At 35.2% G+C, this 25191-nt stretch overlaps 1 protein-coding gene across 1 annotated transcript; it reads right to left on the bottom strand.

Moving 5' to 3' along the window:
- Nucleotides 1-2771: 2771 nt before the first annotated feature.
- LOC129219272 (prostatic spermine-binding protein-like) lies at nucleotides 2772-22385 on the bottom strand. The gene is made up of 2 exons (XM_054853602.1): nucleotides 22261-22385; nucleotides 2772-3499 (listed from the first exon to the last, which is right to left on the bottom strand). Exon 2 carries the CDS (start codon nucleotides 3494-3496, stop codon nucleotides 2864-2866), a length of 633 nt encoding a protein of 210 aa, XP_054709577.1. The 5' UTR covers nucleotides 3497-3499; nucleotides 22261-22385; the 3' UTR covers nucleotides 2772-2863.
- Between the last annotated feature and the right edge of the window lie 2806 nt (nucleotides 22386-25191).

The raw sequence follows: 25191 nt of genomic DNA, 5'->3' as shown, positions 1-25191 counted from the left end.
TGCGTTTTGCGATCCAGTGGGCGTAGGTTCGAGTCAGCCATGAGCCAAATCTCGGGGGTACTTTTCAGAGAAAACCCTGAATGTTGCTAAAAATGATTTGTAAAAATATATATATACGTATCAATGTCTTATTTTTCTTATTAATTAATTAACTAATAGTATAAAGCTGAAGAGTTTGTTTGTTTGAACTCACTAATCTCAGGAACTACTGGTTTGAACTGAAAAATTATTTTTGTGTTGAATAGTCCGTTTATTGAGGAAGGCTATAAGCTATTTTTTTAATCAGATTGACCGAAATATTTGTTTTTGCGAATTAAATGTTTAATTAATTGCTTAGTTCTATGAATTCCTAATGGATGGTGGGGTAAGTTTACTTAGTTCTATAAATTCCTAATAGATGGCGGTGAAGTTAACTCTTCGAGAGGACGCTAGCCGACAGTACTGATAGCTGCGAGTAAACATGCCCATGCTACGCTGTTGTGATCAGCGAACAGATTTTTGAATGCATTTTTTTTTCGATGTTTAGGTACATAATTTGATTTGGTAGGATTTTTCTATTGGGGTTTTGTTTTCCTTATTTCTTCAACATTTGTTTTTGTTCTTACAGTTGAAGATAGTTACTTATCTAAGTAAATAATGGTGCCGGAGGGTCTCGGGTTCGATCCTCGCTGGTCGAAGATCCACCGTCGTCGTTAATGGTGACTGGGCGACGTTAAATATGCTCATGGTCACAATGTCCTCCAAGTGAAACGATACCTCTGGGGTTGCCAGACCAGAAAGTTATTCAGCTTTTGGTCTGGTTCTAAATTCTCGAACTGTCCATAGATGGCACCACCATCTATTGTGTTGTCTTCTGAAGGCAAGGCGCCTGGCACGCAGTCCTTCATAGTTTGAGGGCCAGAGGTCGCTTTGATAGTTGATAAGTAAATAATTAAATTTGTCGTATTATTCAATTGTGATTGTTCTTTATAACGTTTTTATTACAGCAATGTTTATTTGGCGAAACACTTTAAATTGCAGGGAAAAAAACCGCTTCACTCGCTTAAAGGCTGGGTTACGTAAGCGTGGTTGCTTGGATTATTTTGAGTTTTAAAGCTACTGGTAATATTTTTATGTGTTTTGGCGAATAGTTTTAAATTCCGAAGAGACTTTAACAGGTGTTTTGAAAAGGTGTGAACGCATTTTAGTTGAAGAAAAATTATCATTTCACATCAGAAGGGGGCGAGGGGAGGAGGCTTGGATTTTTTTTTTTTTTTTTTTTTTTGCTCAATGAATTTCCTTTAACTTCTTAGCACGGGTATCGCCGTGCAGGTACTGCTAGTGTTAAAAGTGCGCAATATCTGTGCCAAAGCAGAAATTCAGACAAATTTTATATACTTATATAATATAATATATAGGGGACACATAGGGGACCGCCTGATGTTTAGTTATTGCAAAGGGGGTCGCGAAGTGAAAAAGGTTAGGAACCACTGGTTTACAGCAATAGGGCAAAAGCAACCACTGCTTTTGTAAACATAACATTGTTTAATGAAAGGGGATCTATTAAATAACATTTATTGGGCAGGAATTTTTTTTCCTTTTTAACCTTACCTTCTAATCAATGTGTGGTTGTGATGCATTTTTCTCCAGTAGACTTTTGTGTATCTTGAAAACAAGAGCTAAAAATAACACCAACGTCATATTTGTGTTTCTCGACCTAAACTTATTTGGAACTGACTGTTTAAAACCAGGATGCAGACAAAAACTTTTTTGTTGCGTTATGTATCCAGCGAAGAAACATAATTGGAGACCGAGGAATTCTTGTCTGGGATGGCATAATATTGGGCAGTCGTACATTACTGCCCGTCATCAATGCGTGTACTGTCAAAGGTCAATGCACATCGCTATTGGAATGAGATCCTTGAAGCCTCCTACGTGAGGTATGAGTTGTTCCGGGGTGCTTTTGGCCCAGATTTTATATTTATGGACGATAACTCGCGTCCACACAGAGCCCAAATCGTTCATGAGTTTCTTGAGAAAGTAAATATTCGACGTATGGCCTTTGAGATTTTCGGATCTCATTCCTATTGAACATGTTTGTAATGGTCTAAGTCTGAAGAAAAGAAAACCTTTATAATCTGCGGCGACAACAAATAGTATAACGGCAAAAAAACAAAGTTTTTTGATTGAAAGTTCAACTTAAGCAATTAAATTAAAAACGAAAAGAAGTAATAACTTTTAAGCTTTTACCAGTATTAATTCAAAAACCAAAGATTTCTTCTTGAAATCGTGATTACAGTACGCTAATTACTTCGAGACAATGGAAGAAAGGCAAAGGAGCTAAGCCATTAATGAAAGCTTCCTCTTTGCCTGTATGGTTGTTTATTTTACGTAGCATTGAAAGCGTGAAAGGAAATTTCAAGCTAGGTAAAATAAACAACCTAACAGACACAGAAGCAATCTTAGGAAGTTCATCCTGTGGTTAATAAGTAAGATTCAATACTTTGACGTTGAGGAAAAAAGATGCACAAATATGCGGCAGTGTAAAATTGCACCTCATTAATTTTACTTTTTTTTTTAACAGGTAACTGGCGGAAAATGCGTGGGGAATTAGAGTACTTAATTTTGTAAAGCAAAAAAAAAAAAAAAAAAATTTTTCTTCATAAAATCAATTTTTCCTGATTTTTTGTTATTTTTTCGAAATTCCCTGATATTTTCCTGATTAATAAAGTTCCCTGACTTTTCCCTGATCTGTCGCCACCTTGAATAGTGCAAGCATTGTGACAAAAATATATTAAATGTTTTATTTAAACCAGAAATAATAAGAGGAATGAATGAATGACAGAAAAAAATATTGTAACATATTTTGTTTTTAGCTAGTTTTTTAAAATTCTTCATCTGATGTATCATCTTCATCTTCTTCCCCATCGTCTTCATCTTCTCCGAGGCCTTCATCATCTTCTTCATCGTTTTGCTCATCTTCCTCTTCGTCTTCATCATCTTCTTTATCGTTTTGCTCATCTTCCTCTTCGTCGTCTTCTTCATCGTTTCTCTTATCTTCTGCCATTTCTTCATCAACCTCCTCTTCATCTTCATCGTTTTTCTCATCTTCCGCATTTCTTTCTTCATCTTTGGCCTTGTCTTCATCCTTCTTCGCTTCATTTTTCTCATGCTCAGACTCGTTGTCTTCAAACGTACCATCAAATATTCCGTTGAAGCCGGCTACAATTTTCAAAAACCTATTTCCTTGGGATTCGAAAGTCTTATGCATTGCTCCAAACTGTCGATTTCTCCCCTCCAGTGCACCGACTAATCTTTCATACAAATCTTCTCTGTTAGATGCACTGAATTGGGGTTTTGATGCATGATCGCTTCCATCTGAAAGCTTTTCTTCGCCCTTTCCTGTTGAGGTCTCAATCAATGGGTCTTCGTGATCTTTCCGCATCGTTGTGACATTTTTCATTGCCCCCCACTCTACTTCAGGGCATGATCCTTCGCTACGTCCTTTATGTTCCATTTCCTGAAAGCAAAAAAGAGAATTTTATATATACACACATAAATATATGCACAGTCTCAGTGCCGGTCTTAGGTTGACTGTGTCAAGGCCCCGGGTCGAAAAGTCATTTTCCCTTCAGAGAAATAAGAAAAGAAAATGCATAAAAATACAAAATTGAAAAAAAAAAAAAAAAAGCTATATTTAATTGATGCTTAATCTGGGAGTGTGGTGCTTCTTTTAGTGCTACTTTTAGTGCAATTTATGTGGTAGGGGCGGGTTCTGAAACTTTTTATATCTCTATTGAAGTTATGAAATATATTTCCGAAACTACTTACGTCAAATAGATTATTAGAAAAAAGTGTGTCGAGTTGAAAATCTTAAAATCAGGGCCGTACTGACTACAACCTATACCCTGTGGCCAAAAGAAATGAAATTACGAGGATCTGATGTAAATGTCAATAATTATCGTCAATTATTACGGTGCCTAATAATCACAGGGCCTCATTATAGTGTGGGCAAAGCGGATATTGTGCCTGCCTAGGATCTCAAATTAAGGGGACCCCAAACTCATGTTTTGTTTCATTTCATTTATTTATTTTGGGGGGAGGGGGGCGAAAAAAGTGATAAATTTCTTCATCGAAGAAACGTTCTTAAAGTTAGTTTTTTATTCAGGAACATAATCCGGAATCCCTCACGCACCCTGGTCATTAGATCTAAATCTGAGAAAAAAAAAAGGAAAAAAAAACCTTGATTACTGCATAGCTGATGCGTAAATATCTCTAAAATGATTCCAAAGAAAAAACGAGCTGATGTGTAGGGCTCGACCGATGGCATTTTTTGGCCGATGGGCCGATGCCGATTGTTGGCCGATCGTTCAAAGATGGCCGATGGCCGATTGTTTTCCTCCAAATGGCCGATTGCCGATGGCCGATGCAGTTGGCCGATGGCCAAAAAAAATAAATGTAACAAATAAATTGATAAGTTTGTCAGGGATTTAAAGGATCATTGATTCATTTCACTTTACCTCCTTTCTACGAATAAGGAATTGTAATCACAAAAAAAAAAAAAAAAAAAATCAGATTTCGACCTAAATTTCTATTTTACGATCACCCAATTTAAACTTCACAAGTTTTTTCAGCACATCTGTACATGCATATGCACTGTAAAAAAATTCCGAAACACTACTGGTTATTTCCGTGGAACGTTTCGTGGTTTCAGAGGTTTTCACTTATTTCCCCAAAAAATCAAGTATCTTCGCAAAAACGTTTCCTGAATTCCTAAAAGATGCACTAATGCAGACCTTGCGCTGGGGTGAAAAATATTTTTTGCTACCAGTTTAAATATTGACGGAGCGTCTTTATTAAGTATATCGGCTTTAGAATGTTTATGGCCCGTCCGGATTGACTAAGCTTCCAATGGGAGCAAATAAGTCGCTGGATAGCTACAGCATTGCGAGGCAGGAATTGCAGGCAAGAAATATGCTTGGTTCTTGCTTGCAATTTTCGCGTAGCGTGGCCGTGGTTGCTCTAATGCTTCTGGAGCTTTCTTGGTAAATCAGGAAGGTTCTAATCAAATAAATTAAACCTATTTAATTTTTCTAGAAGGTTCACGACTGGCTTTAATAGGGGATATCTCTTAATATTTCAGAAAGGTTACTGACTTTTATCAGAAAACGTTCCTGGTTTTTGTAAGATATGTGCCCCTGGAAAATAATACTGCCTATTATTTTCCAGGAACGTTTCTGAATCGTTTTTACAGTGTGTACCTAAGAGCATATAGCTGACCGAAATATCCATTTTGAACGCCTCCTTAGTTAATTATCGCAAATTCTCTTGTGATGTCTTCATGTGCGTTAACTAGCGTCACTAAAAAACGTTATGAAATAGTTAGTTGAAAACTCATACGTACGCAGTATGATCTAAAAGTTCGAGGAAAAGTTGTATAAAACCTTACCCTGAATAGTTCACATTACCGAAGAACATCTATCTGCAAAATAGTCACCTTGAACGACTATGCACTTCTGCCAACGTTCGTATAGTTTTTAGAAGGACTACATTTATCGGAACCTCCTGTAAGGCCTCTTGCGCTGCAGCTTTAACTTCATCGTGGGGAAGAAGGCGACTTTCATGTTGAGGACGCACGGTTCGATTGTTCAATACTATGATATGACAAACAAATAACATAACGTTTCGTCGGACTTAGCTCCGTGTGACTTTTACCTGTTCCCAGCAAAAAAAAATGAATGGACGTCGCTTTCTTTCGTCAGGAGAAGATAAAGCTGCATTACAGAAGATAGCGAAAAATGGCTTCCAAGAGTGTTTCCAAAAGTTACATGAACACTCACTGTTAAAAAAAATGTATTCAAAAATAAAACTCTGAATGTATTCATTTTTTTTTTTTTGAATACAATTGATTCAAAAATGAGTAAATGTGGCATCAAATACAAACATACGAGAAATACGAGTCATGAAATGAGTACATGTGTTTCTCAAAATTGAACCTTATTGATTCGGAGCTATATTGAGTAATGAAAGTATTCAAAAATGAGTAAATTTTCATTATTTTTGAATACCCATTTTTAACAGTGCTGGCAGAAGTACATAGTCACTCAAGGTGACTTTTTGAAGGTGGATGTGCTTCGGTAATGTAAACTATTCTGGGTAAGGTTTTATACAGCTTGTCCCTCGAACTTCTGGATCGTATCACGTACAGTCTGTATAGGGTGTAGTTATGCTTCTCCGTTTTTGACTGCTGTATGATGGAAGACAAAGAACAACAGCCAAAAAAACAAAAAGAAAGAAAGGAAAAAAAAGGAAGAAAAACAAAGAGACTGTAACCAATTGTTTTGCTTTTTTTAATTGAACATATATCTAAGATTTCAGTAATATCGTAATAATGTATGGATTTAGGTACACTAAACATAGTTTAAAAACATTGAATTATGTTGTTTAATCATTCAAAAAAAAAAAGGAATAAAACTATGAAACCGTTAACAAATTACGCAATTCAAGTGGAAAGATTGCACGTAGATATTTTTTAGTCGTCAAATAAAACAAAAAAGGTAACAGATAAATTAAAATATTCAATCATAATAGGAATATTTTTATACTTATTTAAAATTTTTGAATAGAAAAGTTTGCATTTTTCATAAAAGTTATAACAGTGACATAAATTTTGCAGACAAAAGAAATAGCCATGAAAACAGCGAGGTTCTTGAAACGCAACTACAATAAACAAACTCAATATTTACACCAAGTTAATAACAGTATACATATACTACTTGATCTGATGTTTGCACACGTAATATTGAACAATTTGATTGTTTAATCTTTTATGAAGCACTACAAACAAGTTCAAATTGAATATTTCAATTTAACAATAATTTTCTGAAATTTAAAAAAAAATCCATAATAGAAAATCATTGCAACTTTTCTATAATATATTATTAAAAATATGATGAAAACGAAAATAACTTATTCAGTGATTTTATATAAATACATAAAAATAGTTACTTACAACAGAAAAAAAAATCGATCGCTATTAATGATGCAAAAAAGATGGCGCATTACGAAATATAGGTAAAACAAGTAAAATATACGCAAAATGACATTTCTTGACCAAAATAAATAATCGCTAAATATTTAAGAAATGCTTGAAACGACGAGGGTGGGTTAAGGGGGTCACCCTCTGATTTTGGAGTTACTCACAACATTAAACTTCCGCCCCAACTTCGGTCTTATCTTTTTAGTACAGAACCGCTATCACCAACGCCTCGAAAAAGTTTCTGAATCAACTTCAGCACTTCCGAAGAAAAAATTCAAAAGTCCCTTTGATTTCCGAATTATATCACCATTCAAAACGTCTTTAATCAATTTCTTACATTAATGCTCTAAATTCTTCCTAAACAATAGATAAAGCTTGAAAAAAAAATTATGAATGGTCTTAGTTTTAAACAACTCAGAAGTACAACTAGAGTTTAATTTCAGAAATTGAGGGAGTGGGAGGAGGGGCACGCAAGTGTTCTCGGAAAAACGAAAAATAGTCGTAAAAAGGAGATTTCAAAATAATCATAAACATTGAGCAGAAAAACCCTTTTAAAACTTGCACCCGAGTTTGTTTTGAGGTGCAGTGACGGATTTAAAATAAAGCAAATTTTGCAATTGCACGAGAAGCCCCATAACCATAGGAGCACCGAAGGAGTTACAAAAATGCTTATGATAAATGTTTTACAATTTCTGTGATAGAGAAATAGGGCCCCAAACTTGTAGCTCCGCCGAAGCGATACGGAAAAGACTGCATTACTGTGATTCATATTACAAATATCGAAAAATTAAAAATTACCGTCGGTTCAACGGGAATTTAACAAAATGACACAAAAACCGGTTTCGCCATCTCATATTTGTTTCCATAGTCTCCAATTCGGCAATATATCACCAAATGATCTGAGACGCTATATTAGTTTTGCATTGAAATAAGTAATTAATAGCCACAAAAAATGAGTAAACATGCTTTTCAGAACACCCGATCGAAAACAAAAAGGGAAGTGCACAACTGGAACGTACGCAAACCCCACATGCGAAAATTTAGCCTTCTACAGCTTACCATTTTTGAGTTATGACTTATAGGAGATACATACGTACATCCAGCCGCAAGAAACAACGCAATAAATTACTTGTTTGGTACCTGAATGTAGTATTAAAAACTTTTTGAGCGGTGAGTAAAATAGAAATTCATACTAAAGTGTAAGTAGTAAACAATTTTATATGAAAACAATAACTCCCTTTACTTTGTATTAAAAAGTAAAACAAAGGTCTTTTTTTTTTCAAAAACATCGGCCAATTCCATCGGCTTTTTGATGTATTTTAAGGCCGATGGGCCGATGTTTCCTGCAAGTTAGCATCGGATGCCGATGCCGATGGCTAAATTGTTGAACCATCGGCGCCGTTGCATCGGTCGAGTCCTACTGATGTGTTCATCACATGACTTCCTTTTACGCCAATTGAATGATAATAGTGTCTTGGGGTAAGCAAATAAACTTTAAATATTTTCACCCCAAGTTTGTTGCGAACCGAGGCAAAAAAAAAAAAAAAAATGTTTTATACAGATTCATTTTCCCAACATTGGACATTTTAACGTGGTTCAATGGTTATCTCTCCAAATGTTGTCAGTAATGGCTAAATTAAAACCAGATTTTCAAAAAAAAAGCCAAATTTGTCTCCAAGTTGGCGAAAAAACTTGGCGTTTAACAGCTTGGCTATATATTGCCAAGTGTTTGTCAAATTATAACACCACTTGAGTTTGCATTGAAATTGACGATGATTTCCGCACAAAAAGGTGAAAAAGACCCCCTTTGGAACATCCAAATGCAACCAAAAGAGGAGGTGCACAACTAGACCCCACTAGGAGTCTACGTACCAAATTTCAACTTTTTAGGACGTACTGTTCTTGAGTTATGCGAGATACATACGCACATACATACGTAACATACGGACGTCATGAGAAAACTCGTTGTAATTAATTCGGGGATCGTCAAAATGAATATTTCGGGCGTAATATAAGTTCTTAGGCATATATCCACGTGTGGTCGGGTTGAAAAGAATAAATCAATCATCATTCGGGGATGAGCAAAATAGAAATTAAGGTCAATTTTTGCTTCCTTTTACAAAAAAGGTAGTATTGTATTCGCGAAAAAAATTTCACTCAAAAATCGGCCTTAATTTCCATTTTGTTCACCCCCGAATGAATGTTGAGTTTATTTTTCAACCCAACCACACGTGGATATATGCCTAGGAACGTACAGACAATCGAGATAACCATTTTGACGATCCCCGAGTTAATTACAACGAGTTTTCTCGCGACGTCTGTATGTACGTATGTATGTGCGTCTGTATGTGCGTCTGTGCGTATGTATGTCACAAACTCAAGAACGAAATGTCCTTGAAATTTGGTATGTAGATTCCTAGTGGGGCCTAGTTGTGCACTTTCGCTTTTGGTTGCATTCGGATGTTCTTAAGGGAGTCTTTTGCCCCTTTTTGGAGGGGGGGGGGAATCATCGTTAATTTTGATGCAAACTCAAGTGGTGTTACAATTTGTCGGACACTTGGCAATATATCGTCACCAAGTTTTGTCGCCAACTTGGCGACAAATTTGGCGATTTTTTTTTTACTTAATTTGGTTTCAATTTGGCCATTGTTGGTGATATTTAGAGAGTAAACAGTTGAATCACATTAAAATTGACAAAAACGGAGAAATGACAAAAAAATTGGAGTAAAAGGAAGTCATGTGATGCACACATTAGCTCGTTTGGATAAAATTTCTTTCGCGAATACAATTCTTCCTGTACTTTGTAAAGGGAAGTAATAATGCCTACAGCAACTGTTGAGCATCAACCAGAGTTGTGACTTACATGATGCATAATATTGAATTCTCGATTAAAATCCGCACTCCAATTTAAAACTTTTTTTTTAGAAAAAAGTAAAACAGGTGGAATTCGGATTGTATAGTATTCACACTATTATTTTCAATCTTATCTGTTATTACTGGTTGTCCATTTTCGGATATTCAAGATATTTCACCGACTGAAAAGTATTCCTTATTAAATATTTATACCAATATAACAGTCGAGGAAATGCTTCAATACTTAGCTTCTAATTCGAGCAAGCTTATTACTTTCTTTTACGAAGGAAAGGAAGTGTTGTAGTATTCGAGAAAAAAAGTTTCACCCAAAAATTGGCCTTAATTTCCATTTTGCTCGCACCCAAATGAATATTGAGTTTTTTACTTCCGTTTCAAAAAAGGAAGTACTATATTCACGAAAAAATTTCCACACAAAATTCTGCGTTAATTTCCATTTTGCTTACCCCCGTATTAATGTTTTTTTTTTTTGTTTGTTTTTTCAACCCGACCACACGCGGATAAGTGCCTAAGAACATATAAACATCCGAAATATCCATTTTGACATTCCCCGAGTTAATTACGACGACTTTTCTCGTGACGTCCGTATGTACGTATGCATGTCGCATAACTCAAGTACGGTATGTCCTATAAAGTTGAAATTTGGTACGTAGACTCCTAGTGGGGTCTTGTTGTGAACCTCCCCTTTTGGTTGCATTCGGGTGTTTCTAAAGGGGTCTTTTGCCCCTTTTTTGGGGGAAATCATTGTTAATTTCGATGTATACTCGTGGTGTTATAATTTGGCGGACACTTGGCGATATATCGCCAGTCTTTTGGTCGCCAACTTGGCGACAAATTTGGCGATTTTTTTAATTTTAAAATCTTGTTTCAATTTGACCACTGATGATGATATTTAGAGAGTAAACTATTGAATCACATTAAAATTGCCAATATTGGGAAAATGACATTAAAATTGGAGTAAAAGGAAGTCATGTGATGCACACATCAGCTCGTTTTTTTTAAACCAACCACACGTGGATATATGCCTAAGAAAGTATACACCCGAAATATCCATTTTAACGATCCCCGAGTTAATTACAACGCGTTTTCTCGTGACGTCCGTATGTACGTGTGTATGTACCTCGCATAACTCAAAAACGGCATGTCCTGGAAAGTTGAAATTTGGTACGTAGACTCCTAGTGGGGTCTAGTTGTGCACCTCCTCTTTTGGTTGCATTTGGATGTTCCGAAGGGGGTCTTTTTCACCTTTTTGTGCGGAAATCATCGTCAATTTCAATGCAAACTCAAGTGGTGTTATAATTTGGCAAACACTTGGCAATATATAGCCAAGTTGTTAAACGCCAAGTTTTTCGCCAACTTAGCGACAAATGTGGCCTTTTTTTTAATCTGGTTTCAAATCTGGTTCATTTTGGCCATTACTGACAATATTTGGAGAGTTAACCATTGAATCACATTAAAATGTCCAATGTTGGGAAAATTAATCTGTATAAAATGTTTTTTTTTTGCTTCGGTTCGCAACAAACTTGGAGAATAAACGTTTAAAGTGTTTCTTTGCTTACTCCAAGGCACTATTATTAAACTGGCGCAAAAGGAAGTTATGTGATGCACACATTAGAGCCCCTATAACTGAAGAGGCCGACGCATCCGCCATTTTGGAGCAAGCGTACAACAGGGAAAGTCACCTTTATTGGCAATCATTCGCCAAACAGGGAACGAGAGAGTCGGAGAACGAATGTGAACGTTGGCGAAGTTTTGGAAACAGTTGGCGTCGTTTCCAGGCTGCTAGTCACTTCGCGGGCTATTATTTATCCATTTCTTTTTACTTTCTGCATCTGCTGGAAATCTGAAGAGCCGAAATCCCTTTTTGGAGCTGTTTACACAATTAACAACCGAACAATCACCTATTTGACTTAATGTAACACATGCTAAAGAAATGTAAACATCAGCAGAATGCTATCGCTATACGAAGCACTGGATCAAGTTTGCTCCAAAATGGCGGATGCGTCGGCTCCTCCACTATAAGGGCCTTAGCACACATCTGCTCGTTTCAAAATCGTTTCATTGTACTAAGAAACGTTTTAGCAATTTTAGGCATAATCCATGTAGATTCAGGCAAAAGAAAACAGCTTACCTCATAGTCTTAGAAGTTTTTGAATTTAACCGTTTACACGTCGAACTATTAATAGAAGATCAGATTTAAGTATTTTTTTGAAATTATGTCTGTGTATATCTAGTTAACATACAAACCTAGCGTTATATTTCAGGAAAAAAAATTCTTAACTGCGTTTTTAGTGTGTTCCATTTTTGGAAGATTGGCACTTTCCCATGAAGTATTTTCGTAAAAATATTCTACATTTGGAAATGCATGTCGGACAGTTTCAAAATTTTCTGATTGAATTAATTTGTGAAAATTAGCTTCTTTCCGCCAACTAAAGTCAGTTTCCATTTTTTCTTTTCTTTTTTTTTTTTTTTTTTTGAATTTCCTAACGATCTTTACTTTTTTCAGTTTTCATTTCTTTCTTAGCTGTATTACCTAATGATTCTAGCTTTCGCTTTTACTCCGATTTTCTTGATAAATTTTAGAGCATATTGAAAAAACATCTAATCGTCCACATTGTTGTAATCGGCTCTAAATCATTTTCTAATATATCTTCTAAGTAACATTGACTGGTTTCAACAGGGGATGATTAATCAGGTAACTGGCACATACTGAGTTGCGCCTGATAAATCCGAATGCGATAATGTTCCTAAATACGACATAGCTTATGCTACTGAAAGATACTTCGACATTATTTAACATTTATGAATAGGGGCTGTCCATAAATGATGTCACTTTTTTCCCCATTTTGGACTCCCCATTTGTCAAAAAGTATCATATATGATCAGAAGTTATTGGGACACTTTCAAAAATTCACATTTTTAAGTATTTCTAAAGAAATGAAAGACCAATCGCTTTGCAACTTTTGTCACATAAAAGGCATGCTCCAGCTGTCATTTACCAATAATAGGTATATCACCCTCGCGTTTCGGGGATTAGTAACGAATTGAGGAAAACAAAAATGTTTTTTGATCACCATTCATCGTAAACGGCTGGGAATGAGCTGTGAATTTCAGAAAATAGTTAGCTTACTCTGTAAAATATTTTTACATACTTTCGAACAAGTATCTCTGACAGTCACGAAGATATGAGCATTTCTTTCAAAACTACGAATTTTATTTAAAGCTTCTTGGCTCATAACAAGCAAAGTATCCCATCAAAGCTTACCAAACTTTCAGAAAACTTGAAAGCATAAAAGAGAAGCGCAATACTAAAATTTGAAATAAAGATGTTGAAAATTTGATAAAATATGGACATTCTAAGAAATTAACTTTTCACTGCGCATGCGCGAAAGATAGCAATTAATAACTTTCATCATCTAAAAACCGAGTGGATTCCTCAACTCATAATAAAATTCCGGTTCAATATCTTAAAAATTCAGATAGTTATCAGCGATCTTAATGAGCCGAATTTCAATAATTCTTGGATAGGCAACGAGTAGTGAGGGGTTGTTCGGAACATTTGCTTGCAATTGTTCAGTGTGATTCGAGATAAAAACAGATTCTTTTCAAACGATCCCTCACGATTCGTCGCCTATCCCTTTTGAGCGAGGTTGTCACAAAAAAGGACACCAATTTTCAAAATTTCTTTAAAAAAAACTTTTTTTCTTTACAACCCCAAAAATCACTGTATAAAAAGGGTCTATTTTGCTTTAATGCACATAGATGGCAGCACTATTAAATATGACCCTTTATGCTGCCTTTATTTCTTCTTTAAAATACATTACTACCTCAATTTTCAAGCTCAAATACAATAATTTTTTCGAGATTTTAAAATTCACACCATAAACTAAAGTAGTAAACCATTTTCTCTCTGGAACTTTGGGGTATTCAATAAATCATTTTGCGAGAGATTCGTGTTCATTTTTGAATGCATAAAAAAGGGTTTCTTTTCAAGTGTCTCCAAACGTAGATACCGCGCTTCTAGAGCATTGATCTCACTGCAGTGGGTGAAAGTTGTAACTTTTGATACATTTCGGGGAAGGGGGACCCAAACGAATAGTTTTCAAGGGATTTTTGTTCATTTATCTAATGTTCCTGCCTGACTCAGAACAGCTTAGTTTGAAGGCCCATGACTGCACACATTTCAGATTTGCTTTTCCTGCCAGACAGTTGTTTGCTTTTTATATTCTCAGCTATGACATTGTTTTTTCTGTAAATGGTGTTATACAGTCGTATTTTTTCATTCAAAATTTAATAGCACAAAAAGAATGCACATAAAACAAGAGCAAGGGACAAAAATAATAATAATAATAACATTTTAAGTTGCTTATTTCAATTATTTTTGGTGATATGTATAAATTTTCTTGAATTTTTCTTCACCTTCAGTTTAGAATTTTTCCAGAAAAAACATTGTATTTTTTATTCTAAATATTCTTAATAGTATAAATTACCGAAAAAATTAAAAAGCATGCTCAAAAACTACAGGGAGACCACCCCCAGCTGAAGGTGCCCACATAGCACAGTCACATCTCGGCAACAAAGTAAATACGTCTAAGTGCAACGTTTGGAATGTCTCGGGCACATCACGGCACAATCCAGAAATGTCCCAGAGATGTTCTGGCAAAATGGAATTGTCCGACTTCAGTTACGTCGCAATGTGACATGTATGGTTAGTCGCAATGTGATGTTGGCATCGCAATGCAACAACCCAGAGACGATGAATTGTCCGACTTCAGTTACGCCGCAATGCGACAGCCCAGGGATGTTCTGGCAACGTGGAATTGTCCAACTTCAGTTACGTCACAATGCGACATGTATGGTTTGTGGCAATGTGATGTTTTCATCGCAATGCGACAGCCCAGAGATGTTCTGGACACGTGGAATTGTCCAACTTCGGTTACATCACGGAGTAATTTCATTGGGCTTGTGATATTGCTGAGGAAATGCGACAGCTCGCAGCTAAAAATTTGTGACATCTTTTCTTATTTATTGGGAAAAAGCAAAAATTTTGTATTTTTCATCAAGTAATTAATTCAAAATGTTTGCTAAAATTGTGTAGCTAACCATTCAAACAAAATATTTAAATTCCCAAATAACACAAATAATTCGTACAAGTTAATACGCACTAACTTAAGAAGTACAAAAGAAAAAAAAACTCAGATTAGTTGTTGCCATGGGCATGCAAAGGGGGGGGGGGGGCACCTGTTGGCAAAATATTTTTTAAACTAGGGATGACATATAGGGATAAACAACATAAAGGGGAACGGGAAAGTCATTTGTGATGGGCTCCAAAATTTCTATGCATGCCCCTGGTTGTTGAATATACAAATAGTGATTGTTCAATTTAAAAAGTAAAAAATAATATAGCAAGAGAATATTGTCGCCTCAGAGAAACAGTAAGACATCTAATACCTGGAATAACACTAAGATATCCTACTGTCCACCTGGTCCACTATATATAATCAGTGGTACTCCCCTATGGTGTACTCCATATAGTATATGTATACTCTCAAACATTTTTTAAACATATATCGTATACCTTCAAGCTTCAAAAATTTTCATATTATGATATATTATGCATACAATCGCATACACATATGGTGCATAATTGATTACTGGGAGTATACCCTCAGAAAAAATGATGGGTACATAATTACATTGAAAATCTTACGCACAATAGGTGCATTCAAATGAAAGTTTTGGCTAAGACAAACAAAAATTTTTGACCCCTGCGCTGAAAACTTTTGCTAATGAATGCCTTCTTTTTGTCGAAATTATACATCATTTTGTACGACTAAAAAGCCAACCATACGTTGAATATTTTTGTTTGGAGCATAAAGCCCTTAAAGCTGTTGTCTGTGGACATTTTTTGGACCTGTCTATGTGTCGATGCGGATTATCACTTGCTCCTTCACTGTTTAGCATCCTTCTTTTCAAAAAATGGAAAATCTTAATAACTAACAGATACGTTCATACTGTAATGATGAATAGTAGTAATTCATTTTTTTAAAGACAATACTCATTTGTTTTTTTCACTATTACACTTATTTATGCAATTAATTATAAATAACAGCCAATAGAACAAATTGTGGAGTTTCTGGCATTTCACATTAACTAAGTTCAACTGTACAGTAAACTCCTGATTATATGAGGAATTACGAGGCACAAGTGCAGTGGATATCAAAAATTGCGGCCAAACCGCTAAAAGGCTAAAGTGAGGGACAACCAAAGGTAAAAAATATTCTTGCTGATTAACATGGCTGCATTGATGCTAATATTTTGTTTTGTGAAAATGTATGCAGCACAATAAAAATGTTTTTGTATTTTTGCACAACAGAGCTAAACAGCAATAAATAACAGGGACATGTAAGATGAAGAAAGTAAAAAATAACCAAATCAATAAATAATAAAACATAAACAACTATGAGTTTAAATCTACAATTTTTCAAGAAGAAAACAGTCATTGGCTTAAGCTCCTTGCTGCAAAAATACATGTTCTTGATTGTTGAATGAGTCGCGGATAATCAGGAGTTTACTGTATTTATTTAGAAGGAAATATTACTATTAGTTCACAAAACTCATCTTCAATATCAAGGTAATTGGAAATAATTTCTACTTTTTTAAATTGCACAGGGTGGGTCAGTTTACAGACAGATGGTCAGTTTACAAGGCTTGTCAACATAGCTAGATAATATAGACACATGCTTGCACGGGTATATTTTGAAGCTGTGCAGATACATTTGCTGCTGATATGTACATCAGCGTTCATGCTCATTTTTAAAAGTGAAAATTAAGGACTTTTTAAGGACTCTCAAAAAAATTTTAAGGTCTCATCGGAAAATATTAGATAACTTAAGGTACACCATTTCAACGTTTTCCAGAGTGTGCGTGTGTAAGGTGGGGGGAGGGCAGGAGTATTTGATTCATAACAGTTGCCTGTCTAGCATGGGTGATGCCTGGGGCGGTAATTAGTGCTGTCACCCCCCCCCCCCTACAAACGCAAAAAAAGAAAAAAATTAAATTTCTATAAAAGCATGAAATTCATACAATTTTCAGAATTTTTTGTTTTTATTACGAAATTTTTTGTGAGTAAGTGTACAAAAGACAAATAAAAACTGAAAGCGTTTTACATAACTTGCCCTAGATACATTTTAACAAAGCTGTTGACAGGTCGAAAAAATAAGAGGTTGTACGAAATTGATGTCCCCTAATTATTTCCAACATATATCAAACTCAGGGGGAAATGATGAATTTCAGTTTTTTGGTTTAAGAAGTCACTACTAGGTCTAAGTTTTGACAATATGAACCTAATCCTGAGTGTAATATTCAATCCATGATGTGGGGTGGGAGTGAGGGATGTCTGAGGGGGCAGGGGGGGGGGGGTCTCACAGAAAAACTTTCAAATTTGTAGTCTTAAAAATACATAGCTTTATATTTTTCAAAAATTTGCAATTCCACTTTGGATGACACCCCCCAGATGGGTGACACTAGGTGCGGACCCCCCCTCCCCAGTGATACCACTGCATAATATACCCAAACACAAAACATTGTTTCCAAAATGCAGGGAGAGGAGCAATGGACTGGGATGTCTCATTATCAGTAAAATACATTTTAAAATTTCATACATGACAGGAATGAGATTGGCCAGAGAGCAAAAAGGAAGAAATAAAAAAAAAGAAAGAATTCTTAAAATCATGCAGAAAAGGGACCTAGAATTACCCTGGTGACCCAGAATTACCCCGCTAAATTGGGGTATAAATCAGTCTACTTTTAATATTACTTTTTTGTAAAATGAAGAAAAAATGTATGTAGGTATGAAAAGCTTAGACAATTTGCTATTAAAAAACAGCACCAACAAAATTGTTCCTTCAAAAGTATTTCATCGATACGAATCTTGAAAAAAATTTCGATATTCCGAAACAATCTTTTTTGAAGATGTTTTTATAGAACTTAGCATAATTTAGTTTTTTTTTGCAAAGCATTTTTTGCAGTAAAAAGTTGGTGACCATTATTTACCCCAGAAGAAGAGTGACCCATAATTCCCCCGTATGACCCTACATGTTTGAAAGCAAAAAGTCATTTTCTTACTAAAAATTACCTTCAGATAGTTTTGAGCTATGTGCGCAGACTTTATATTTTTATCTTACTATGCTAGTCAACTTTGTTTTACTGCACCACCATAAAGTTTTTTTCTTGAACTATTATGCGTAGTCAGGGTCGGCAAGTTTTCTGCCAAGGTGTTTAAAACCACTGGTAGAAACCACTTCCTGCAACATTTGCGGCAAAAACTCGCAAAATGACAAAAAAAAAAATTGACATGCAATGGAAAAAATAATTGTTAACCAAAGTACAATACAAAACATTTATAATATGACCATAATTCAAAATCAAATGTTATATTGTTTGGACCCTGCAGTTGCTTCTTAGAAAAGGTGGTTTTTAAAATCTAAACAGTTTCTCAATTTAATACATACAAATGAGAAACTTAAGAATGTTCTTGCAACTTAAGAGCTAGTAGGCAATTCATCAAGGAACAAGCAATGTTCATGAAATTTTTATCTGTTGTATATGTTTTTAAACTGATTCACCATGTGGTAATTGGGGTAATGGTAAAAATTTGACTGGAAAAATAAGTTTCTAGAAATGGGGCTGATTTGTTTTACAATGCTGTGACATTAGGTACAAAATCTAACGTGGCAAGTAAAATTCTGGCACGTTCTTCTTGAGGCACATGATAATTTCAATCACAAGCAATTGAGATGAAGCATACAAGCAAGCATATTACACTCGATAATGCCTGTTTAATTATGTATTGCAAATGTCTTTCCTAAAACCCATTTGATTTTTCGTCTTTTGTTAGATTAATCCAAACATTACAAGCATCTGCAATTGAAAAGTTTAGTTTCCAAACTAAATCAAGGGCACTACCATAGGATTTTATTTTTTTAAATGATGAAATGAAGTTTGTTTTTTTTTTAGTTTACTCAAATGAATATCATTTAACAATTATTCAAGAGTTATTGAAGATGCTTTTAAGTTTTTGACAGTTTTTACCAGTTTCTGCCACTGGCAGAGGCGTATTTGGAAGCAGGGCTGATCCTAGCAGGTGTGCACTACACAAGGACGGCCAAAGCAAGGGGCCGCCGCAGGCCACATCATATAGTTCTTTTAATCAAGCAAAATTCTTCAAGAAATTCTCACAAGATAACTTATAATAAGTCAAATAAATATGCTGAATTTTAAATGTTCAATTATCAAAGTAAGTGCCAATTTCCCGACAGCATAGCATAGTTTAAGAAAAATAGATTGTTAAGGGAAGATTGTGTAGTTTCATTGTCCATTAATATCTACTCTTTACACACATGCTTCATTTAGTGGCAAAATTTGTGACAGAACCGGTAATCAGGCATGGATACAGGGGAGGGGAGATGAGGGAAATGGCCCCCTCTTGAAGCATGAAAGGGTGCCTTCTAAAAGGAGCACTCGGGGCCCAGGGCAGCCACTAATGGTTATCCCCCAAGCTTTTATAGACCTAAACAATGAAGACATATTTTATATATTATATTTTTAAAAAGCTATACTGATTAGATACTCTCGCAAGCATTTCAAACAACAAATTCTGTTTTCAACAATCGTGGATGTGTGGAGAGACAATGGAAAATTGCGACTCCCCTGATAGTCAAACATATATGAATGACAAACTAAAATTTTGTAATTTTCCCCCCTTTGCAGCATTTTTTTCGACTTAAAATCGCGAATGAACTGCCTGGTTTCAGATCAGGGCTCTTCCAGGTAGTAAATTTAAATGTAGCTCTAAAACGAAGATCCAAAAGGATGCCATGACCTCCTTGACGACACTAAAGAAGGCTTGAAATTGCATTTCTAGGACTAATTTTGGAAAATTTTGCTGTTTGAACCACCGATCTTAAGAACCCAATTAAATCTCGGATTCACCCTTTCCACCTTCACTTAATCAAACGTAGCCTGAAAATGTTGGCTTTAAAATCCAAAATGTGTTTTCAGAGGACAGACCTTCTTAATGTCATCAAAAATTGCTTAAAGACGTGTTTCGTATTTCTTTTTCGAAATTTTTGCGATGGACGGCCCCGAAATCTATTCCCAAACATTACTACCAAAGATAGTCTCAATTAGCGTCTTTAGAGAGGCTCCTAATTCCACCTCCTCAGTTTGAAATTGACTTCAGTTTCAAAAAACAGTTTGTGAGGGCACATTGAACCCCCGCCCGTGTTTTGTCCCATTGTTATCAAACAGTGCATAAAATAAGATTTTTTAAAAAACTCTGGAGGAGAACTGCCTGGCTTATCTAACTTTTTCACGGTGCTAGATATTAATGTCGAAAAATATCCGAAAGATCCGCCAAAGCTTCCCAGTTTTGTTAACGTCACCAAAGATAGCATAAAATTGCACTTTTAGAAATATCCACTTCGGAGTTCCAAAACCCTTCCTTCCCAAAAATAGCCTAAAATGGATTTTAGTTCCGAAAAATATTTCGGTTCGGAATATTTTCACATTTTCCCTATCGTTTTCAAATATAGCCAAAAATGGGTTTTTGAAACAATAGTGCCGAGAAATTACCAGAGGAAAGCCGCCAGATCCCCTACCGTTACCAAAGACAGCCTAAATTTGCTTTTTAAACTTCAATTTCGAAAACTTTTCGATTGGAGATGATTGAATCTCCCTCCCTCTAGCAATGTCAACGAAGATAACCCAAAACTGTTTGTTTAAAACTTCAGTTTCAGAAAATTTTCGGGAAGCGCCGATCTTTCCTAAGCTACGGTCACAAAAAATAGCTACGAATTGATTTAAATTTTGAAAGAATTTTAGAAGAGAACTCCAACATTACTTTTCCCCTGAAGTCTCGAAAAAATTCTTAAAATTGCGATATTCGATGTCAATTTTGAAAATTTCCCCATGCGCCTTCAATATACCCGACTCTTTTCTCATTGCAACCAAACACAACCAAAGATTACTAAAACTATTTTTCGTACGCCAGTTTCAATAATTTTCTGGGAGCAATCCCCCCTCCTCCGTCCTTTCTCTTATGTCACCGAAGACAGACTATAAAATGCGTTTTTACAACTAGTAAATTTTGGTATCTATTAATTTCTTCAAAGATATAAATTGCACCTTCAGGAATTTGGACACGATGTGTTCTTTTTGAATCTAAAAGTTTGTGTACTGCAGATTCATTCAGGATCTGTCCCCTTTTGTTCAAAGTAAAATGTGCAGAGGGCGGATTTGTTGCCTTTTGATCAAAAAGTCAAACTTTATCCTTAAATAAAATAGGATTTGCCTCGTTTGGACTTCTTGAGAGTAAATGATTTGATTAAGGTCATCTGAAAGATTTGGAAAATGTCATAAGTTTTACTAAAAAGTGGATATGTTTCATTTTGATAAATTACTCCTCTATTGTGATTGAATTGTTATGATTTTTCTCATTTTTCCAGAGAAATTTCTGCTTTTTTTTTCTTCAAAAATTCGATTGCAACATATTTCCCCCCTTTGATTTGGTAATTTTGCGCCCCTCAAATTTTTTACTCTGTGCAAGGGCACTAACTGAGTGTTAATTCGGTGCTGATTCTGCATGCATCATTGTTTAGTTTTACCTTATTTGTAAAACAAAATAAAGAATTTCACTGTTTCTTTGTGATTTTTTGTATAACATTTTGCTTCAGTGTTTTTTTTTTTTAATGCTACAAAACAGAAAAGTTGAACTTGATAAAAACTTAAAACTATTTTTTAAAAACAGTACGGCAATCAGATAGTAAATTCTAATTCCCAACAATCCGAAAAAAGGGGGAACATTTCATTGTTTTTAAACTTAAGGTTCAATGGTATTCTGGTAAATAGGTATTTGAAATGTCTATTTTGAAAAACATTTTCTCATTAGTACTACTGTAGTAACATATGCTAATGCTACAAAAGTTTTTCTACAAAACAGAGCTTAACAACAGAAGATTTTCACAGAAATATTAATTCCAATTTTAGATTTGAAAAAAATAAAAATACACGAGAACTAACGAATAAAGCTTTGTTATTATTGGCGTGGGGAGAGTACGAATGTTGGAAAAATCAAGTTAAATCATTCATTTATGCGGAAAGGGGAGGATTCATTACCTAAAGAAAACATACCCGCAGACATTAAATCAAAAAATATTTTTAAAGACAAATATTGATTTATCATCGATACACGTGGATCCAAACAAGCCCACTTAGAAAAAGGGTTCAGAATTTTGAGCGCATAGAATACAAATGAATCAAGAAATATTGATTTTTAGTTTTGTTAAAATTAACATTCATCAAAATCCCACCTTTTCAAAGTCCTTCTTTAAATGTATTATCTTTCTTTTCTTTCTTTCTTTCACACACACATATTGAGGTTCAATGTATTATTTTGGTTTTAAAATGAAGCGCACAAGTTGGTGAAGCGACATAAAAAGGTTAGAGATTTACGCAGCGTAGCTCTCCTCTTCATTAGAGGTATCGGACGGCGGTCGATTTAGCCAGGGGTATGTTTGGATAGGATTACCGGCGGTCAAACTGTATTTTTTTTTGGCCATTTCAAGTTTTTTAAACTTAGTACACTGGCTCATCTCTGCGCCTATTACAAAATAGCGTGGCATCTCATATGGTCTTAGAGCTTACAAAAAAAAGGGGCAGGGGAAAAAAAAAAGGTTTTTACTTATTTTGATATGGGAAAAAGTGCCGCCCTGGGCTATAGTCCAGTAAGCTCATACGTAAATACGGCACTGGCTATACTGGCACAGCAAAAACTGGTTTCTGCCAGCAGAAAGCCTACCCTGTGCAGGGCCGCGCCAAGCCTGATCGGCGCCGTCGTGCAAATGTCTTTTGAGCGCTTTTATGCTCTGGCGATCGGGGAAAATATAGTTAACACCTGGAAAGAGGTTTTGTAAACAAATATATAATGGAAAAAATACATTTGGCATTTAATATATTAAGACAATAATGTGTGAACATTTAATCTTGGAACACGTTTTGGCGTACGTTTTTACTTCATACCTCGAAATTATTTAGAGTACAACAGCTCCTCTGATATGCTAATAATGCATTTTGGAAAAAGGAAAATGTTTGAAAATATCAAAGTTCACGCCACTGTCAGTATCTATCTAATCTCTAAGTGATAAATAATTCATAAAATAGTTATGCCTGTCAAAACATGACAACAGGAACAGTGGCGCAACTAGAAAAGTTTTAGTTGAAAAAAAAATCTTTAAAAATTTTTGAAATTAGTGGTTTTAAAAACGCAATTTTAAACGGTCTTTGGCGGTGTTCTGGGGAAAAACGGTACAAGGGGCTCCGCTGAAATTTGTAGAAGTTGAAGCCTTAAAACGCGATTATAGGCCATATTTATTGACATTAGAATAAAAAGTGGAATTCTGGGATTCTACCCGACTTTTTTTCTTTTGTAAAACAGATAGAAATCAATTCCTCCTCTTCCCTCCAAATTTTTTGAAATTTAAATTCCAAAAACGCAATTGTAGACAGCTTTGAAGATTTTTACGGGAAGGAAATTTTTTTCGAAATTTAAGCCCTAAAAACTAAAGTATATTCTATGATATTAGGAGAAGAAGCTCAGAGGCTATTTCACTTAAATTTTACGTAAGTCATGTTTTCAAAACCTAAATTTTAATGATATTAAAGGAAGGCGGTTCGGAGGCCCTTGCCCGAATGTTTTCTGAAATTGAAGTCTTAAAAACGCGATTGTAAGCCCATATTTGGTAACATTAGGGCCGGCAATCTTTCGAAATTGAAGCTCCAAAAACGCAATTTTAGGTGATTTTCGAACGCAGTTTCAAGCGATGTTGTTTGGTATTCGAGGACTTTCCCTGAAAATTTTGCGAAATTGAAGATCTGGAAACGAATTTTGAGATGCTCCGTAATGCTTTTGGCGGCGAGAGAGGGAGAGAATCGGAGGAGTAGCATTTTGAAGACAATCTTACTTTTAAACGAACTAGAAAAAAAAAATAATAAGAAAGAAAAGAAATAGGACGGAGGGCGAAGTAGCTGAACAATTAGCTGTAACTTACTGAAAATTTTTAATTCAAAGATTTCTTTTTGAAAGAAACTTAAGTTTTCCCCCAACATCATTATTTTTTTTCTTATCAAAATCACTTTGTTTTCCTAAGGCGCTCCTCTCTTCAATAATAAAGAATATTTTTGAAAAATATTCAACTCAGCATTCTGGATGTGCATAAATTATAATACAACATATTCACTGCAAGAACCAAAATGGGGAATAGCAAATTTCTTGCGCTGCTTCGTATGCTCAACCTTCTGAAATTACAGACATACCGAAAGAGCATTCACGGCTCCACATATGAAGAAAAATGCTCATGTATGCATAAATTAGCATCATGTGTTTTCAGCGTAAAAGATTGCGCATGTTGAATAGTATGTTTGGACACAACAAGGCAATATTTTTCCTTTCAGAAAGGCAACGAGGAGGATAGCTTGTTTTAATGAGCATTATAATTTCATCATCACTATTAGATATAATGAAAAGTTCAATTTTATTTTTTTTGGTTGGAAATTTTTTTTCACTCATTTGGAGCATTTTTGATTGGTAGAGCTCGGCGCCTTTTTTTCTCCGGCGCCGTCGTGCCCCGCACGACCTTGCACATAGGGACGGCGCGGCCCTGACCTTGTGTGTAGTAGAACATTTTTCTGTGTATTATTTCAAAATCTTGAAAGTACAGTAAAATCCCTACTAACGGACACCCCTCTTATGCGTACAATTTTAAATGCCACAGTTCCAATGCAAACAACATTATTAAACCCCTGTCCTGCGGACACCTCTCTGTTGCTAACAAAAACTTTTGGCCCGTTAGTGTCCGCATTAGAGGGATTTTACTGCATATGCATATTTTATTTAAAATCACAACAAATAAGAAAGATAGACCATAAATAAAATGTCTTATAAATGAGCAAAATGTTTATTAAGTACAGTAAATATTAAACATGAAATGAATTCAAAGCTACCTACTTTGAGCAATAATTTTATTATTTTGAATCTTTAATTTGAAAAGTTAATGCCATTCACAATAGACACATTGGGGAAAACTTCAACCATGTTTTAAAAATATGGTTTAAGGTATGGTTAAGGTTTAAAAATAAGGTTATGGGTCTGAAAGAAAATAACTTTTTGGATTACGTAATCTTGTGTGAGCCTGATTATTTTTAAAGATATGTACAATACTGTGCAATTATTAGGACTTCATCTT

The sequence above is a fragment of the Uloborus diversus genome, chromosome 3, assembly GCF_026930045.1.
Source record: "Uloborus diversus isolate 005 chromosome 3, Udiv.v.3.1, whole genome shotgun sequence".
Taxonomy (NCBI): Eukaryota; Metazoa; Arthropoda; class Arachnida; order Araneae; family Uloboridae; genus Uloborus; species Uloborus diversus.
This window is presented reverse-complemented; position numbering and strand designations above follow the sequence as displayed.